The sequence below is a fragment of the Lytechinus pictus genome, chromosome 15, assembly GCF_037042905.1.
Source record: "Lytechinus pictus isolate F3 Inbred chromosome 15, Lp3.0, whole genome shotgun sequence".
NCBI classification, from domain to species: Eukaryota; Metazoa; Echinodermata; class Echinoidea; order Temnopleuroida; family Toxopneustidae; genus Lytechinus; species Lytechinus pictus.
This window is the reverse complement of record NC_087259.1, coordinates 7,586,460-7,603,563: the sequence shown is the minus strand read 5'-3', so window position 1 is coordinate 7,603,563 and position 17,104 is coordinate 7,586,460. Positions and strand designations below refer to the sequence as shown.

The 17,104-nt window shown below is 38.8% G+C and overlaps 1 protein-coding gene across 1 annotated transcript in view; it reads right to left on the bottom strand.

Moving 5' to 3' along the window:
* The window catches only part of LOC135156879 (tyrosine-protein kinase ABL1-like), a 74,171-nt gene extending 57,359 nt beyond the window's left edge, over positions 1–16,812 (bottom strand). The window contains exon 1 of the mRNA XM_064110655.1: positions 16,683–16,812. Coding sequence (XP_063966725.1) covers positions 16,683–16,812 — 130 coding nt within the window. The remainder of the gene's footprint in view (positions 1–16,682) is intronic.
* Positions 16,813–17,104: the final 292 nt, after the last annotated feature.

The following is a 17,104-nucleotide window of genomic DNA, read 5'->3' as shown; positions in this document are numbered from 1 at the left end:
CCCCCCCCCCGTCACTTCCATGTAGATGTTTCAGGGAAGGAGTGTCACAGGGGTCCAGAACACCCCCCCCCCCCTCCCGTCACTTCCATGTATATGTTTCAGGGAAGGAGTGTCACAGGGTTCAGAACACCCCCCCCCCCCGTCACTTCCATGTAGATGTTTCAGGGAAGGAGTGTCACAGGGTTCAGAACACCCCCCCCCCCGTCACTTCCATGTAGATGTTTAAGGGAAGGAGTGTCACAGGGGTCCAGAACACCCCCCCCCCTCCCGTCACTTCCATGTAGATGTTTCAGGGAAGGAGTGTCACAGGGTTCAGAACACCCACTTCCATGTAGATGTTTCAGGGAAGGAGTGTCACAGGGGTCCAGAACACCCCCCCCCCCCCCCCGTCACTTCCATGTAGATGTTTCAGGGAAGGAGTGTCACAGGGGTCCAGAACACCCCCCCCCCCCTCCCATCACTTCCATGTAGATGTTTCAGGGAAGGAGTGTCACAGGGGTCCAGAACACCCCCCCCCCGTCACTTCCATGTAGATGTTTCAGGGAAGGAGTGTCACAGGGGTCCAGAACACACCCCCCCCCCGTTACTTCCATGTAGATGTTTCAGGGAAGGAGTGTCACAGGGTTCAGAACACCCCCCCCCCCTCCCGTCACTTCCATGTAGATGTTTCAGGGAAGGAGTGTCACAGGGGTCCAGAACACCCCCCCCCTCCCATCACTTCCATGTAGATGTTTCAGGGAAGGAGTGTCACAGGGGTCCAGAACACCCCCCCCCCCCTCCCGTCACTTCCATGTAGATGTTTCAGGGAAGGAGTGTCACAGGGGTCCAGAACACCCCCCCCCCCCGTCACTTCCATGTAGATGTTTCAGGGAAGGAGTGTCACAGGGTTCAGAACACCCCCCCCCCCGTCACTTCCATGTAGATGTTTCAGGGAAGGAGTGTCACAGGGGTCCAGAACACCCCCCCCCCCATCATTTCCATGTAGATGTTTCAGGGAAGAAGTGTCACAGGGGTCAATAGGGGAGACCGGGGTTAGTTGGAACATGGGGTAAGTTGAAACATTGTAATTTTCTCTAACGTCTTTAAATAAATTTCTGCAATACTGCCCTCAATTTATTGTCATTATCAACAGCCATCCACCATATTACAGACAACACATATGCAACAAGCCTGGTGAAGTTAGAAACAAATTTTTGTTTTTTGACCTTCTGAGTAATTTTTTCTTGTTCAGAAATGTTTGATTATCTCGGAGAAGTTTATAGATCAAGTTGGCCAGTTTGGGGGTATAATAGACACTTATACCAAGCTACAAAATGAGGTTATTGATATGTCATTGAGAAGTCCCTTTTTTGTGCTGTAAGCTTATAAACGTCAAATGGGCCTCCGGGGTTAGTTGGAACAAAGTTGAAGGGGCTAGTTGGAACATGTTCCAACTTACCCCAAACATAATTATGAATAAAAATATTGGATTTGATATTTCATACTCTTTTGAACATGTATTGTATACCATGCTTGTTTTGTTTATCAGTTAGGTCTGAGTGTGCATTTAAGGCCTATTGTAGGCAATTAATGCAATATTAACCCTTATCAAAATTGGGGGGGTGTCAATTTGAGCCCCCCCCCCCTCGAGAAATTTCGTCACTACCCTGTTGCACAAAATTTTTTACTACACTGCTCGCTGACTTTTTATTTTCAAGTCTTGTGCATCATTTGAGACCAAATTTGCGATGCCTGTGTGCGCGATTTCAAAATTACCCAACAAATTGTACGTGCATGTTCGGACCCAAAATTGTTCAAAAACGTGATTCCATGTACAAGGTCAATGCAAATTGTGTTTTTCAACCAAAAGTCATAAATGTATGATTAATTTTTTTGCTTTTGCTGGTTCAAAAAGATCAATGTTATGCTATTTATGATCGCAAAAGACTCCTGACAAAGTCCATCGGAAAAAACAAAGGTTTGAAAAAACAAAAATACAAATAAAGACAAAAAATACATAAGAAATTGTATTTTTTGCATTTTTTGGTGGATATTTGTTTTGTGAAAATTGATACTCTCACCAAAAATTAGCATTCTACTAACTTAATATATAGAGTTAAAGGTAAAAACTTAAAAAAAAATTAATTAATGAATACAATATAAACAATTAATTTTTGTCTTATAAATTTGATGCAGAAGTACATGTACATGAAATTGCTGATAGTACACTTAATTGTATGTAAACTCAGATGCACCCAAATATTCGGAATTCTACTACAGAGTCTGCTTGTGTGAGTGGCTGTATAAAAGAAAACATAAAGTTCAACGAACCCACACTTTAATATTTTGAACTTGAAAAAGATAAAGTAAATAGGCTAAAACCATGTAATATTACAGTTTTAAGTAGTTTTAGTATAATTCTTAATTGACCATCCAGTGTTCCAACTTACCCCATACCATGTTCCAACTTACCCCGATATTGGGGTAAGTTGGAACGTTTGCGATGGTCTTATTAAAGGTGGATTTTTTCAGTAACCATAATAGAGTTAAAAATTTTATGGGGTACAATTGAAGCCCTGCGATATATGCTTCAAGCTGATATACTGATTGTTTCTCGAGTAAAGTCTATTTGGATTTTACCGCTATTTTTGTCAAAAATGTTCCAACTAACCCCGGTCTCCCCTACTCCCCACCCTCCTTTGTACTTTGATTCTTAATTTCAATATCATTTGATATTTGAACAACCCATCCATACCACCTGCCCCCCCCCCCCAAAAAAAAAAGTGAGGGGAACTGTAGGGATATTATTACTCCTTGTACTTTCAATAGAGTTTGTTAAACTGAATGTTTCCATACATGATAATCCAACTTTTTAAGCAATGAAATGAAGAGTTTAATATCGCAGGACAACATCAGACCTCATTTGCATTGTGCCTTCAGTATATCTGCATAATATGGATCACAGATTTATTTTGAAGAGTAGGAAAATTTTAGATTTTGTAACATCCAACTTCAAAGATATTTCAGAATTGGGCTTCCAAGATTATTTTTTTAAACATCAATTTTTAAAAGCAGAGTAGACTTGGCTTGCAAGTTGCAAATAGACCTTAAGCAAACTTGACAGCCACTACCACAACAGTATCAAAGAAAAAGAGTTCAAGTTTTAAATACATTATTCACAACTCTGAAGGCGTTTTATGCATACACTGTACATGTACATGTATGATCAATCAATACAGGTTGATGCATTGTAAATATTTATACTAATTTTCAATCTTAACAAGTTTCACCGCAAAGTCAAATGATCATGTATCACATGACACCACTCATCCAGAAACTTAATATCAACTCATTTTGATTATTACTTTTTTTAACTCCAGGCTTGTAAAAACAATCTCATTAGTTAATATTACAATTTTGCAATGTCATAAACTCAGATCATCTTGAAACCTTGATATTTCAATTAAATTAAAAGTTGAGCAAGATATAGGCCTACTTGTGCAATAGATCAGAAAATAATGATTTTATCTGTACTGTATTTCAGTCAAGAAGGTGTTGGTTTTACATAAAGCCTTGTGCATGCATCTATTACTTTCTTTGCATGGGTTTTGAGGGTCGGGTCGCCAAGAACCATAAGGTGTTCTGTTCCCTCTCTATCCCGACTTGCATGCGCTTATAAGGGAGTACCCACAATGTACGTAGGGCCCTACGCTTCCTGCAAGCAAAGTCTCTAAGGAAAGTCGATTTCCTTTTTCCATGGGTCATAACCTTGTAAGCTCAAGCACTCGCTGGCTCCAGCGCTCAACTCTATAACCACCTAGACAAACACTGCACTAACCCTCCTGTATAAAGTTGTGACTGGCAGTTATTGAACATTAATTTGACCCTATGTGAATTCTGGGGCATACCCCAACAAGTGAACTAAACACAGGTCTACTTTTTTTTTACAATGGGAAGATACTTTTAATAAATCATCCCTGAGCTAGTTTATTAAGTAAATGACTCTCTGACCATTTCCCTGGTCAGTCTCAAACTATAAAGTTGATGATTGTTTGTAGACTTCTAGCTGGTGGTGTGACTTCTTGGTCAGGTTATGATCTTGACCTTCTTATCTTGAGAGGTGCTGGAGCATTCGCACCTCCACTGTCTGGAAATAATACCAGTGAATTACATGTAGGTGAACTTGTTCAGGCATATTGAAAGAATAGTACATGTAATGCTAATTGCTTCACGCATTCACACATGCCTTTATTAATGGATTAACGACGAGCCCAAGCATCTTGCAGAGATTTTACACAATGCAAAATTTTCTTATTTTTAGTATAGGGAAGTAGCGTATACAGGATTTTTGAGGAGGGGGTTTCGAGTTGAATGAAAATTTGACAACCAATAACAAATTTTTTTTTAAAGGTTTTCAAACAAATCTGAGGGGGGTTTGAACCCCTGCAACCCCCCCCCCCCCACCCCCTGCATACGGGCCTAGGATAGGGTCTACCCAATCAGAGGTATTTTCAATAGACAGGTGTGAAAGTGGCTAAAGAGGGCTGTACTTTGGGATCAAGGAGGCCTTCCTATCGGTTTCTAGTCCTCAGGGTAATGATTGATACAACTAAAAGTTAAAACGGAGACTGTAAATCTCTACAGTGCAAGGACCATTTGATATTTACCAACAGACTGGGACCAGACATGACATCAAACAGCTTTCAGCAGGGAAAAATTTACACAGGGGCTCCGGGCAAATTCACAGGGCTCAGGGCAAAATCACCATCCCCCCCCCCCCCATAACCCCTACGAGCCCTGGAAAAACAAAAAGACCCCCTGAAATTCCCATAGGCCCATATTCTGAACTAAGGTTTAACTTACACTCTGGTTTAAAGTTGTGGTTCAACTAAGGATAGCCAACAGTGCCATAAATCTTTACAGTACATGTATACATGTATGCTTTTCACATTGCATTTCCTTAACCCCATACTATCCTTCACCCCTGACTATCCCCATACTATCTTTTTTTTTTATTCACACTGTCTTTCTTAACCCCATACTATCTGCTTAGCCGGGGTTAACGCCTTAACCCTGGACTATCCCACAGCTCATGAATATTGATTATTTTACCATACAGAGCTTGATTAACGTGCAATTTCGACTTCTATGATTGGCTATTGCTTAGCCCCACTTTTCCTTAGCCCAGTTTGTTTCACACTGCATCTCTTAGCACCGCAATTTTGTGCTAGCACCACAATAAGCCGGCTAACCCTGCTTTTTTGCAGGGCCAGATAGTACCGTACTATTTACCGTGCTAGCCCACTTTGCTAAGACGTAGTGTGAAAACGAAGTGGGCTAAGCTTAACCCCGGGAAATTGGTGGGGCTAAGGCCCCCCCTTAGCCCCACCAATTTCCCGGGGTTAAGGAAAAAAAGTACATTGTGAAAGCATATTAGAGGTTTTAATGTGCATATATCAGCTCATTTGACTCTCATGTCATTCTTAACTGTCCTGGAAGGATAAATATTAGATGTCTTCACCACTATTGGGAAAGATCACAGTAAACATGGTATGTAAATAAAATTGTGACACTTAAGATTATCATAAATTTAGCACAAAGTTTATAGACCATGGTCTAGGGTCTACAGTTCGAATAAGGGCCATAGAGTCCAAATAAAACTGTATTTAAAACACAGTAGGTGGTTTCAAACCGCCTCGATCATAAGAATCCCTGTTAAATTATGAGTACTTTTTTTGGCTAAAAAATACCCATTATTTATTCCTTCATTCACACCGCCCCGAAACCTACCCTTTGGAATAAGTTCTTGAAGTTACGAGCATGCGCAGTATGGTCTGATAAGCAGGCAAGGCGCGAGATTCGAAATCACTAGCTCAGCAGCCACCCACGGCGCCCGCGCCCAACTACACGCTGGGCTAAAAGTTCCCGTAATTTGCTTTCACATTGCCAAAATACATGTGACCTTGGAAAAATCCCCACAAAAGTTCTCGTATTTTTAAAAACTTGTTCACAATTTAGTGGGTATTTTCTTTCGGGGAGATTACGCGTAATTTGCTTTCACATTGCCCTGGTATTTTCTGATCGGGGCAAATTTCCCGATCAGAAAATACCAGGAACTGACAAACTTCGAGGCGGTCTGAAACCACCTAGGGCTGGTGAGCTAAAAATAAAGTGGCCCCAGAAGGCCCAGATAATTCCTTTTCTCCCCCACGGCCCTGGCCAGCGTTTACTCAACTGTGCAATATGGAAATTGCATGGCAATGTACAGTACGTTCATGTAAAGCCACTATGTACACTGAGGTTTACAGGTTAATGCAATATCCGAGCAGCTTTGCCATTTCACTGGTAAATCCTCTTCAGAAGTTCAGTCGTTGAAAAACTTGAATGAAACACAACCAAGAATCAATTATCTCAAAAAAGAAATGCATTCACCTATTCCTCTGGTTTATGACGTGGAAACAAAAACACATTCAATGGAACTCTTGGCTGTTCTCAAAGAAGTAAAATCTATGCTTGATTGCCAACACACAAGTGATATTTACATACATGTATAAATGCATGATGTTCAAAATTAATGACTTTTCCAAGTACATGTATAAGGTGGGTGGTTGCAATAATCCAGTTAATACTGAAACGATACTTATTTATAACCAAGAAACAACTTAAACTGCAAATTGAAAATATACATGTATATATTTCAAATCTAAATCCAATATCAAACTCTGGCAAATTTTTATCATGAGTACAAGTACATACATGTAAGAAAATGCAAGGACAAAAATGACCTTTGAATAACAACTGGAATGAGGAATATATTGATATTCTTCAATGGTGAGATCGTAAACATATGGGCTACAATAGCACAGCTCACCCCAATCCACGGTCATACATTTATCATTTGAATAGGTGTGATATGATTACCTGCAAGACTTGACACCTATTTAGGGTTCATTCAGCCAGAATAAACTTCAGAATAACAAGTTCATGTGTACATTAAGGCATACAGGTACACGAAGAAAATTCATTTTAAAAGACTATGCATGTACAGTACATGTATCTAACGAGTAGGCTACTATGTACAATCATTTGGCGAGTATTAGTATTTTGTTTCACATTCACAGTGATATTAAGATAGGCCTCCTTCTTTTCAAGATAAAGTTTGGTATACTATCATCTACGAAGTACTGGGTTTGGTGGAATTCTATGCTTATTTTTCTTATTTCTCCCAGAGCTATTTGGCACATATTTTTCTTTTCTTTTACAAACACTTTGGTGGTAATTTCATTGGATTCTCTTTGAACTCATTTTGAGATTGTTCCCACAACTGGTATAGAATGATTTGATAGTCAAATGAGCTGATTCATTGCACCTCTACTGTTATAGATATACTGTGTGTCACAACTGGCTATCAATAGTTAAAACACAACTTTAGACCAGAGTTTAAATGAAACCCAACTCCAGAATACGGACCTGCCCAAAGTATTAATTATTTTGTAAATTATTGCAACCTACAAGAAAACCTCAATTTTAATAGATGTTCAACAGAAGGGGTATCTCTGAATGTTGGAGTTTACTTTCTGTTTGCCCAGGAAACTCAGCTAACCTATTCCTGGTTAAACCAGAAAGGAAGTTGAAGAAAAAATACTTCCCCCGTATGTGAGCTCAATTTATTAATCATACTTGTAGCGTGCAAACCGTGAACACAACGCAATGACAATGTGTCTTTTGTGAGCCGAGACGGGTTGAATGTGAACGACACGCGGGAATACACTCTCGTCTTGACTGAGTCTACATGAACGATTTTGGCAAGCATAGAAGCCAAGAGGGAATTCATACCATATTACTATACTCACGATAGTTATGTAGAATTATGAAGTTTAGTACATTTTTATAAGGCCTAGGGGATCATTCACACTAGAGAGTTTTTTTTTAACTGAAGGGCAGTTTGCTTGACAACTGAATCTGCATTACGGCAAGGGACAAAATGCAAGGAGCCATATATTCAGTATAATTATATGCAAATCCTTTTCATAACCTTACACTTTTCATCAGGTTTCTATTCTGAAGTAAATATCCTCCTTTTTGTGACATGGATGTACCTCACAATACTACAGTAATTTACACAATTCATTGTTTCATATTTTGACCTTTACACCAGAAAATAATATCTTCTACAAAGTGTAGGCCGAAACATGTAGTTATGTCATGAAAATGAAATCAAGTTGTACTGTGAACTGGGCATTATTACATCAGGTGGTATCATGCGATGGCAATCTGGCTTTCAAGACTGACATCAATGCCCACAAGCCATACACGTCTGCGCCATAGGAAATTACTCATTTGTTTAGAATCCTGGGAAATCAGTGTGCATTCTCCCTCCTATGCCACCCCCCCCCCCCTCCCCCCGTTTGTGACGTACATAATACATGTACGTCTACTCTACTGTTAATATTAGTCTATGGTCACAATTTCAAGAAAAATAACATGTAATGTACATGTACAGTACATTTATGTAAACTTTTTAAAGGTGACTGAGGTCTATAACACATCAACTGCAAACATTGAATAAAGTAGGCCTGTACCAAAACCTGTACAAATGTAAAAATGAAACTTGATAGGAGGAATGTTCCATTATTTTTTTTCCTTCATACAATAAACACGGCAGTTAATTTCCGGTCTCATATCCCTAAATTAAGGCACTTTTATGCTGCATTTCCCTCTCGTTATTTTCCATCACATCTCTCTCTCAAGTAACATCACACTCCTTCCCCCTCCCCCTCCTCCTTCAAACTGCTTCTCCCCCCCCCTTCCCTCTCCTCCTGCTTCCTCTCCTTCTGCTTCCCTCCCCCTCCTCCCCGCCCCCTCATCCTCCTCCCCTCCCCGCATCCTCCCCTTCCTCCCTCCCCTCTCCCTCCCTCCCTCCCTCCCCCCCTCCTTCCCTCCTCCTTCCCTCTCCCCCTCCTTTCCTCCCCTCCTTTTTTCCTCCCCTCCTCCTCCTTCCCTCCCCTCCCGTCTCCCACCGACCAGCCCATTCAGTCACTCTATCCCTCCTCAAACTGGCCATTCTCACTCTCATATCACCATCCATCCATGGACCTACACGAACTTCAGGATATCGCATATTCAATTCATCATTTAAAAAAATTATTCATCTTTTCCATGCTTTCGCCATCTCTGCATGCATCCATCCATTCCTCATAGATTTTCATTGTCATATTCATTACATGTACCTCTCAATTTACTTTCCTCATCATTGCACCAATATGGCAAGAGTACAATACACTTTATACAATGTAGTTACTACGGGATAAACTAGTACGAAATGCATACTGCAGTGCCATGCCCAGACCGTCATGGAGATTATTATGCATAATATTGGCATTACACCATCAAAATTTATGAAGCATTCATGAAAACAAGTTCGATATCAAATACCTGTCCAAACTTTTGGCGTAAAATTGAAGGGTTTTTTTTCATCATGGCATTGATGAACGAACAAAAAAATTATCGCAATATGCTAAATAAATTTAGACAAAGTCTGAATGTGTGCACTCAACCAATAAATTTGCAAGTATGCAATGTACTACAGTCCTACCTTTAAACATACAAATTTGTAGATTTACACATGTACACTGTACATGTAGTCTCGAGGCACTAAGCACATAATTTTCATTACAATGTAAATAATACAATAATGCATTTCAGATGGGACCAATCTTGTAGACACATTTGGAAGTAACTTCCATCAATTTCAATGAATTAGAGTGATGTTCTGGACGAATTCTGCAAGGATGACGCATCATACGTTCATTTCAATGCTTCATACAACTACAAGTATGAGTATGACAACACATTTTGCCTACAATGTACCTCCACATTGTAAAATCGTGTGCACAGAGCCAGACATACATGGTACATTTATGTAGGCTACATTTTATAAAGCAAGCTAGATTCTTTGACCAGAAAAGTCATCACTTTTCATGGGAAAAATAAAAATACTTGTACAGTAATATATATCATTAACTATAAAATATGGTGACTGTCACCTGGCACAGAATAAAAAGCGTTGTGAATGGGGGGGGGGGGCTTTTTGATATTTTTATTGCCCTCATGGAATTAAAATAAAAATTTTGTTCTCTAGTCTATTAAAATCAATGCCCCTTTCACAATATGAATCTCCAAACTGTGCTATACGCACTTTACAGTAGGCCTACATGTACATGTAGGATCTACTATTTCAATGCAATTTTATGTAGTGTGAACAGACCACAGACCATGGGAGCATTTCATGAAAAAAAAATTATCATTTTCACTGACAACTGTTATAAGCTACTGAAACCCTTGCATCTGATTGGCTCAGAACAAAGATTGCTTCATGAAACACTCCCCCCCCCCTTCCCCTGCCCCTACCTCCAATGCACAACATCAGGTATCCCATCATTCCAGTTTCAGAAATAGGGCAGCGTCGATAACCTCGTTCCACCTGTCCTAGCAACAAGGACAGACTAGGGGGTACTTCCTGACATATCAGATAGCATATCAAATAAATTTGGACACGAGCTTGACAACAATTATACAATATGCTTGTACATACATGTATATGTGCTTACTATTTTTAAGTTATTCTTAAATCATTTGTTCAAATGTCACACTCAATTAATGTACATGTACATGTATTACTCAATTTTTTTTTCAAGTTGACTTTAGACTTCTCTTGTCTTTCAATGAGCTCAATTCCACCGTGAATGCCCATTCATACATGTACATGTAGACCCATTTTTGTTTTTAATTGTATTACTATTGATGCATTGATATAGCCCATGCATAATAATAATAATATAGGGTATTTATATTGCGCACATATCCACCTTGTTAGGTGCTCAAGGCGCTCCTATATTACACGGCTAAGCTAGGCGTTCATACATGTAGCGCACACAGCTTTTTAAGGAATTACTTCCTACCGGTACCCATTTACCTCACCTGGATTAAGTGCAGCACATTGTGGATCAGTTTCTTGCTGAAGGAAATTACGCCATGGCTGGGATTCGACCCCACGACCCTCTGTTTCAAAGTCCGAAGACTAATCCACTGGGCCACAACGCTCCACTGCATGCACTTTAATGATTTTTTTTTTAAATAATAGAACAAATTTCTGGTGAGAATCTCTTGATGACCAATGAATCTCTCTTTTTTTTTTTTGTTACAACAGGAATGATTCGAACCTTGGCAAACTATTGTGTCAGTGTCAGATCAAGGGGGGGGGGGAATGGCACAGGCATGTACATGTAGGGGCACATCTGACCTGTGCCACCCCCCCCCCCCCCCTCTTTAGAAAGGCACAAAGAATATTTTTCAATGGGAATTCATATGTATGTCATGCATTTATACACAAGTCGCAAGTGAGGTCCTTTTTTTTGCTTGTCAATTTTTTCCTGTACGAAGATGCCCCCCCCCCAAGTTAGAAAATCCTGGATCCGCTCCTGTACTGCAAGACTTCTGATCGACATATTAAAAAATGTTGCTGATTATTTTCTTGATAAAGTGCACACATAATCTGATACATTATGTACAAGGCCTACTAAAACAGTGTGTACATTTGCTACATTTATTTTCAAGTACATATGTACCTGCTCATCTGAAAGGTCAAAATCGCTGGCTTTGATCCCGTTCATGAAGGTCATCATTGTCATTTTTTCCTTCTGTTGCCATGGAATTGGACATTCTGCTCTGTTTGGCAGCTCGAGCCGACATCAACCAAGCCTAAAATATCAGCCATGAGTCAGTGAGTTGAAAATAGCTTCCAATCAGGCGACATCCACATCCACACCGTGTTCATAATCAATGCAGAGAATGAGACAAGTGTCCAACATCCACCCACCGATGGCTTTAATATGAAACTTCATGTGCGTGCTTTTATTATTAAAACCCCTCTTTTCTGTAGTTCATATTTGGTGTTATATGATAATATTGGTAATTATTTTATTGATAACAATTGTAAAGTTTCACATATTAAGTGCTGTAATTTATACTGTAGGTCTATTACTTTGTTTATAGTATGATATTTATTTTTGTTTCCTCTATTGTAAAGCGCAAAGAGAAACTTTATGTTTGATACGCACTATATAAGTGATGTATTATTATTATTAGTAGTGGTAGTAGTAGTAGTAGTAGTAGTACTACATGTAGTAGTAGTAGTAGAAGTAGTAGTAGTATTAAAGAATTTCCAACCTTCATCGTATCAGGGAAATATTGCGAGGGGTCTTGGGGCGTTTTCGCCCCTAAAATAGTCAAAAGAGCCCCCCAAAATTAACATACTGCTATGTTAAGACTTATCAAAATGTTGCAGACTTAGGCAGCAGCTTGTGAAAACCCCAGAAAAAAAAATGCCTGCATCATACATGTACACGTACAGGGTGTACAAGCATGCACTATGAAGTCATATGTCCGGTATAAAGTATACATTCAAAGATCTATTTAAAGGAGAATGAAACCCTTGAAACCAGCTGAATCCATATCAAAGAGAAAAATCAAAGAAACATATTGTTGAAAGTTTGAGGAAGATTGAATGAATAATAAGAAAGTTATGAGCATTTGAATATTGAGATCACTAATGCCATGTAGATCCTCCCATTGGCAATGCGACCAAGATCTGTGATGTCACACACGTACAACTCCCTCATTGCTTTAGTACTTATTTCACTTATATTCTCACTTTTATAGAATCTATCACAAGGTGAGGTGTTCTCTTTATGAGAGGACAAGTACAGAGGTTTCACAACATTATATCATTGATGAATCGTTTGTCATATGATTAGAAAGAGCAAAATGAGATGTTTTGGGGTATATTTTCAGTGTCCAAAAGGGGAGAGTTGTTCATCTGTGATATCATAGATCTCGGTTGCGTTGCCAATGGGAGGATCTCCATAGCATTAGTGATCTCGACATTCAAATGCTCATAACTCTTCTATTGCTAGTCCTATTTTACTCAAACTTTTGTTGATCTTATTCTTTGATTTTTCTGCTTTCACAAAAGCTAACTTGCTCCAAGAGTTTCATTCTCCTTTAAAAAGAAGCGTTTTCCACAATCGACAATTTGGAAAGCATGTTTTCACGATCTGATCATACAGTCTACAGTAAGAGAGAAATTGTGTATTAACTGTAGAAGCACAGGTTCATGTGAATGAACATGTATAGACCGTCTGCCTTACATGTACATACATGATGTAGTAGTCTTGAGAAATATCAAATTAATTAACAAAATTATGACCTCAACATGTGAGAAAGGATGTACATGTACATGTAGTTTGTTGAACCTGTTTGTAAAGACTAAAGACTATCTGTCTTTAGTGGTTTACAAGTATATCTGTCTACCTTGAGATATAACATAAGATACCATCTGGCTATTCAAATATAGAGATTTCTGGGAAGAAAAAATGAACAAAAAATCTAGATATTACAGTATTGAACAACGTTCTCATTATCTAGTTTTGATACTAACTGGAAACCAGTTCAGGAAACCAGTTTAGGAAGATTGCATTGCTAGTATTTCCATTTGATCAGCTGAAAGTACATGTAGTTATCACAACCACTTCACGTAAAGTGGCTTGTTGCTATGGGAATGCTCTCAGTGGGAATGACATGTTTCGCGCTAAATTTGAAACCGCAGCGTAAGCAGGGGTGTGAGTGGTCACAAGTAAAAAGATCTGAAAAAAGCTGAAGAGTGTCGAAAAAGTCTGAAATAGAAAGAGCTCCCATACTTTTTATACAGAGGAAGGCCAAAAATAAGCTGAAATTAAGCTGAAAATCATAACAAAAAAAATCTGAAATCAGATAAAAATCTGAACTCTCACACCCCTGAGCGTAAGACATTCTACACACAGTGTGTGGAGTAGCGTGCTCAAAATGTACAAAGATCGCTTCCCGAAGACCAGTTGTGTCCTCACTTACGCTACAACCAGTTTAACGAGGCAAAGCGATCTTGAAAACTACGATACATTGCGAGGTGGTTTTCCGAACTGGTTCGGAAGATCACTTCCAAGACCACTTCGACCATCCTAGTTTCCACTATAGTCTATACTTGTTTCCAGGAAACTAGTTTTAGGACGGTAGTGAGAATGGTGTCTAAGCCTGATTGCCTATTGAACAGAAAAAAGGGTGACTTGTATTCTAACTTGAGAGAGAAATATGTGGTTTATAAACTTACAGCTAACTAATTTATCTAAAAATCAAGTCTCTTTTAATAGCTTTATAAAATAAAATATGTATGATTCAAATTAAAATTCAAATTATAAAAACATATATGATTGCAGCTTGTAACAGTTGAACAGACAAACGTTTCACAAAACAGGGTGAAAATGAACATGAAATGGTAAAATTACAAAAGAATCAATAAATTCCAATTATCATGACATACAATCATGGTAATATTGAAAATGTGATTATAAGATTTGGAAAGCTATGGGAAGACACTGTGCTGGAAATAATAATTCATTCTTAGATTTTAAGGGGAAGTTCCCATTGACAAAAAGTTTAATGTAAAAATGGCAGAAAAAAATAAAATAATTGGTGGGAAAAAAATCAAAAAGAGCCCTGGAAATCTCCAAGCTTGGAATGTCAGAGCTTCCAATGATGCAGATTTAGGCAGTTAGCCAGTTACGTGTAGTGTAGAATTTTGTAAAAAGTAGCCAGATAAATTTAAAAATAATAACTTTTTGCCTGAAATGTATGCAAGTTTATCTGGATGCCTACAGCCGCCCTATATGGAGAGAGTTTACATGTACTTACTGTGCAAACTGCAAAGTTATACTTTGCATTTTAATTAGTTTCAATTGCAATTGCTTGTCATCTACATGTAGTCATCTCCATATGAGGTGAGAAGCAGTTGCAATTGAAAGCTGACAATGTGAAATCCTCTTTTGAGTCTTAGTATCTCATTAGAATTAACAGGTAGCCAAAGAAGCTATTGTGCATAGAGAGAGAGTAGATCAATACACTGTAAATAGCAGTAGAGCTCAGTTTTTATTCTCACTACAAAGGGAAAGATAATTGTGTCTTCAATGGCATAACTGTTGTCTCTCATACCTTATGTGTATTCACACTCTTCTATAACTGTACATAAACCTAATGTGAGCTGTAAATTGTATGTGAGTGTGTCTAACAGTGACAGCTAATTCACACAAATGAACATTTTTGTTTTTAATTGGCCTGAGCTACATCGTACATGTAACAAGGTCTTTCTCGGAAATCAAGTTAATTTTTTATCTGTTTATTTTGGTTTGCAAAGTTTCTACAGTTCAAACAATTATTTTGCACCCCAGCTTTCCTACCAAGGCCTACATTTGCAGGTTGCAATGCTAGTTAACTTTATTGATTTTCTTTTAATCTTTTTTTTTAATCTGCTCTGGACCTGTAATTTTTTTTTCTGAAATATAATGTAATCTGAAATCCAAAATCATATTTATATTCTCAATCTTCTATGAAAATGTTTGATTTTAATTGATTGAAGTGTACATAAAAAAGAACAAAATCGAATTGTTCAGTACTTAACTCAAATTAAGCTGTCTTACTCTTAACTTACTCTCGATACACCTTTCACAAGGCAGCACAGCAAAAATGTCACTCATTCAAACTAATAACACTTTTTACCAAAGTGGGCTGGTACAGTAAATAGTATGCCGGCTTATTGCGGTGCTAAGAACTGCAGTGTGAAACCAATTAATCCAAACAAGGCTATGGAAAAGTGGGGCTAAGCCTTAGCCAATCACAGAAGTCGAAATGGCATATTAATCATGCTCTGTGTGGCAAAATCATCAATATTCATGAGCTGTGCGATAGTCCGGTGTTGAATATGGTGTTAAAGTTAAACCCAGGCTAAGCATATACAGTATGTAGAGTGCATTGACTAGTGCCAAATGAACAACACTCAATGTTCAAATACAAACAGGAAAAGGTTTTAACTAGTCTAAAACCTCATCACTGATCATTTATTCCTTCTCACTCAGACCTCAGTCACAGGCTCAATCTGTCAATCATCAATGCAAGCAATAAACCTTGGAGTTGAGTTGGATGACATAACATTAGATTTATTAGATCTACATTGCATGACATGTGACCATCAATCACCAAGTGCTGCACTTTCCCTTCAATTTAAAAGTTGCAAACTTTCTTTGCATCTCCCCCCCCCCCCAGGCAATGGCAAAATAAAAATGCAGAATTGATTTTCTCCCAGTTTGCGGTGTACAAACTAAAAGTAAAACAGAAGTTGGACGTTAATTAAATCCAGCAATAAACATTCACAGGGTTGTGAGTACGTGGTCACAAATAAAAAGATCTGAAAAAAGCTGAAGAGTGTTGAAAAAGTCTGAAATAGAAAGAGCTCCCATACTTTTTGTACAGAGGAAGGCCAAAAATAAGCTGAAATTAAGCTGAAAATAAAAAACAAAAAAATCTGAACTCTCAGTCTCACTCTCAGTCTCACACCCCTGCAATCCCTGCATTCACCTGTTACTTTAACCAAACTATCATACTATGAAAGTAAATTCAAACAAACAATCCAACATTTGGCAACAAAACAGTTTTGATGGGAAATGGTGAGTCTTGTCAAGAACACAAAGAGACCTGGATCCATGATCTACTTTCATTCACATACAGTACCCTGCCCAAGGTCAAGGCCATAGGCCTAGCCCTTCCCCAAAGTGACCTACCGACTTTGTGCTCAGCTACGGCCGACTTGCCCGGGTTCCGTTTGGTTGAGTCAGACTTCTTGGCTGGGCGATCGCTGTGACTTGCGGACGACCTCCGCTGGTCCCCATCCTTCGTTTGTTGCTGCCCCATGTTACATCGTTGGAGGGGTTGTTCTCGGCATAAATTCTCAAAACTGATGAAGCTAAAATATAGATCTAGGTGTCCTGACAGTTCTCCAGCATTCAGAATACATAGACCGATCCAGTTAAAGAATAATAGAGTAACAATCCCAGCTCCTTCGTCAATTTTGGTCGCTCATTGAATCAGGAAGTGCGTAGCGCCATGTTAGTCTTGCAGACGAGGTGCGGCAAATGACTTGTTCCTTCCATAAGATGGCGCTATTGATTTTTCGTGATTTTACTTTTCAATAATTTTCATAATG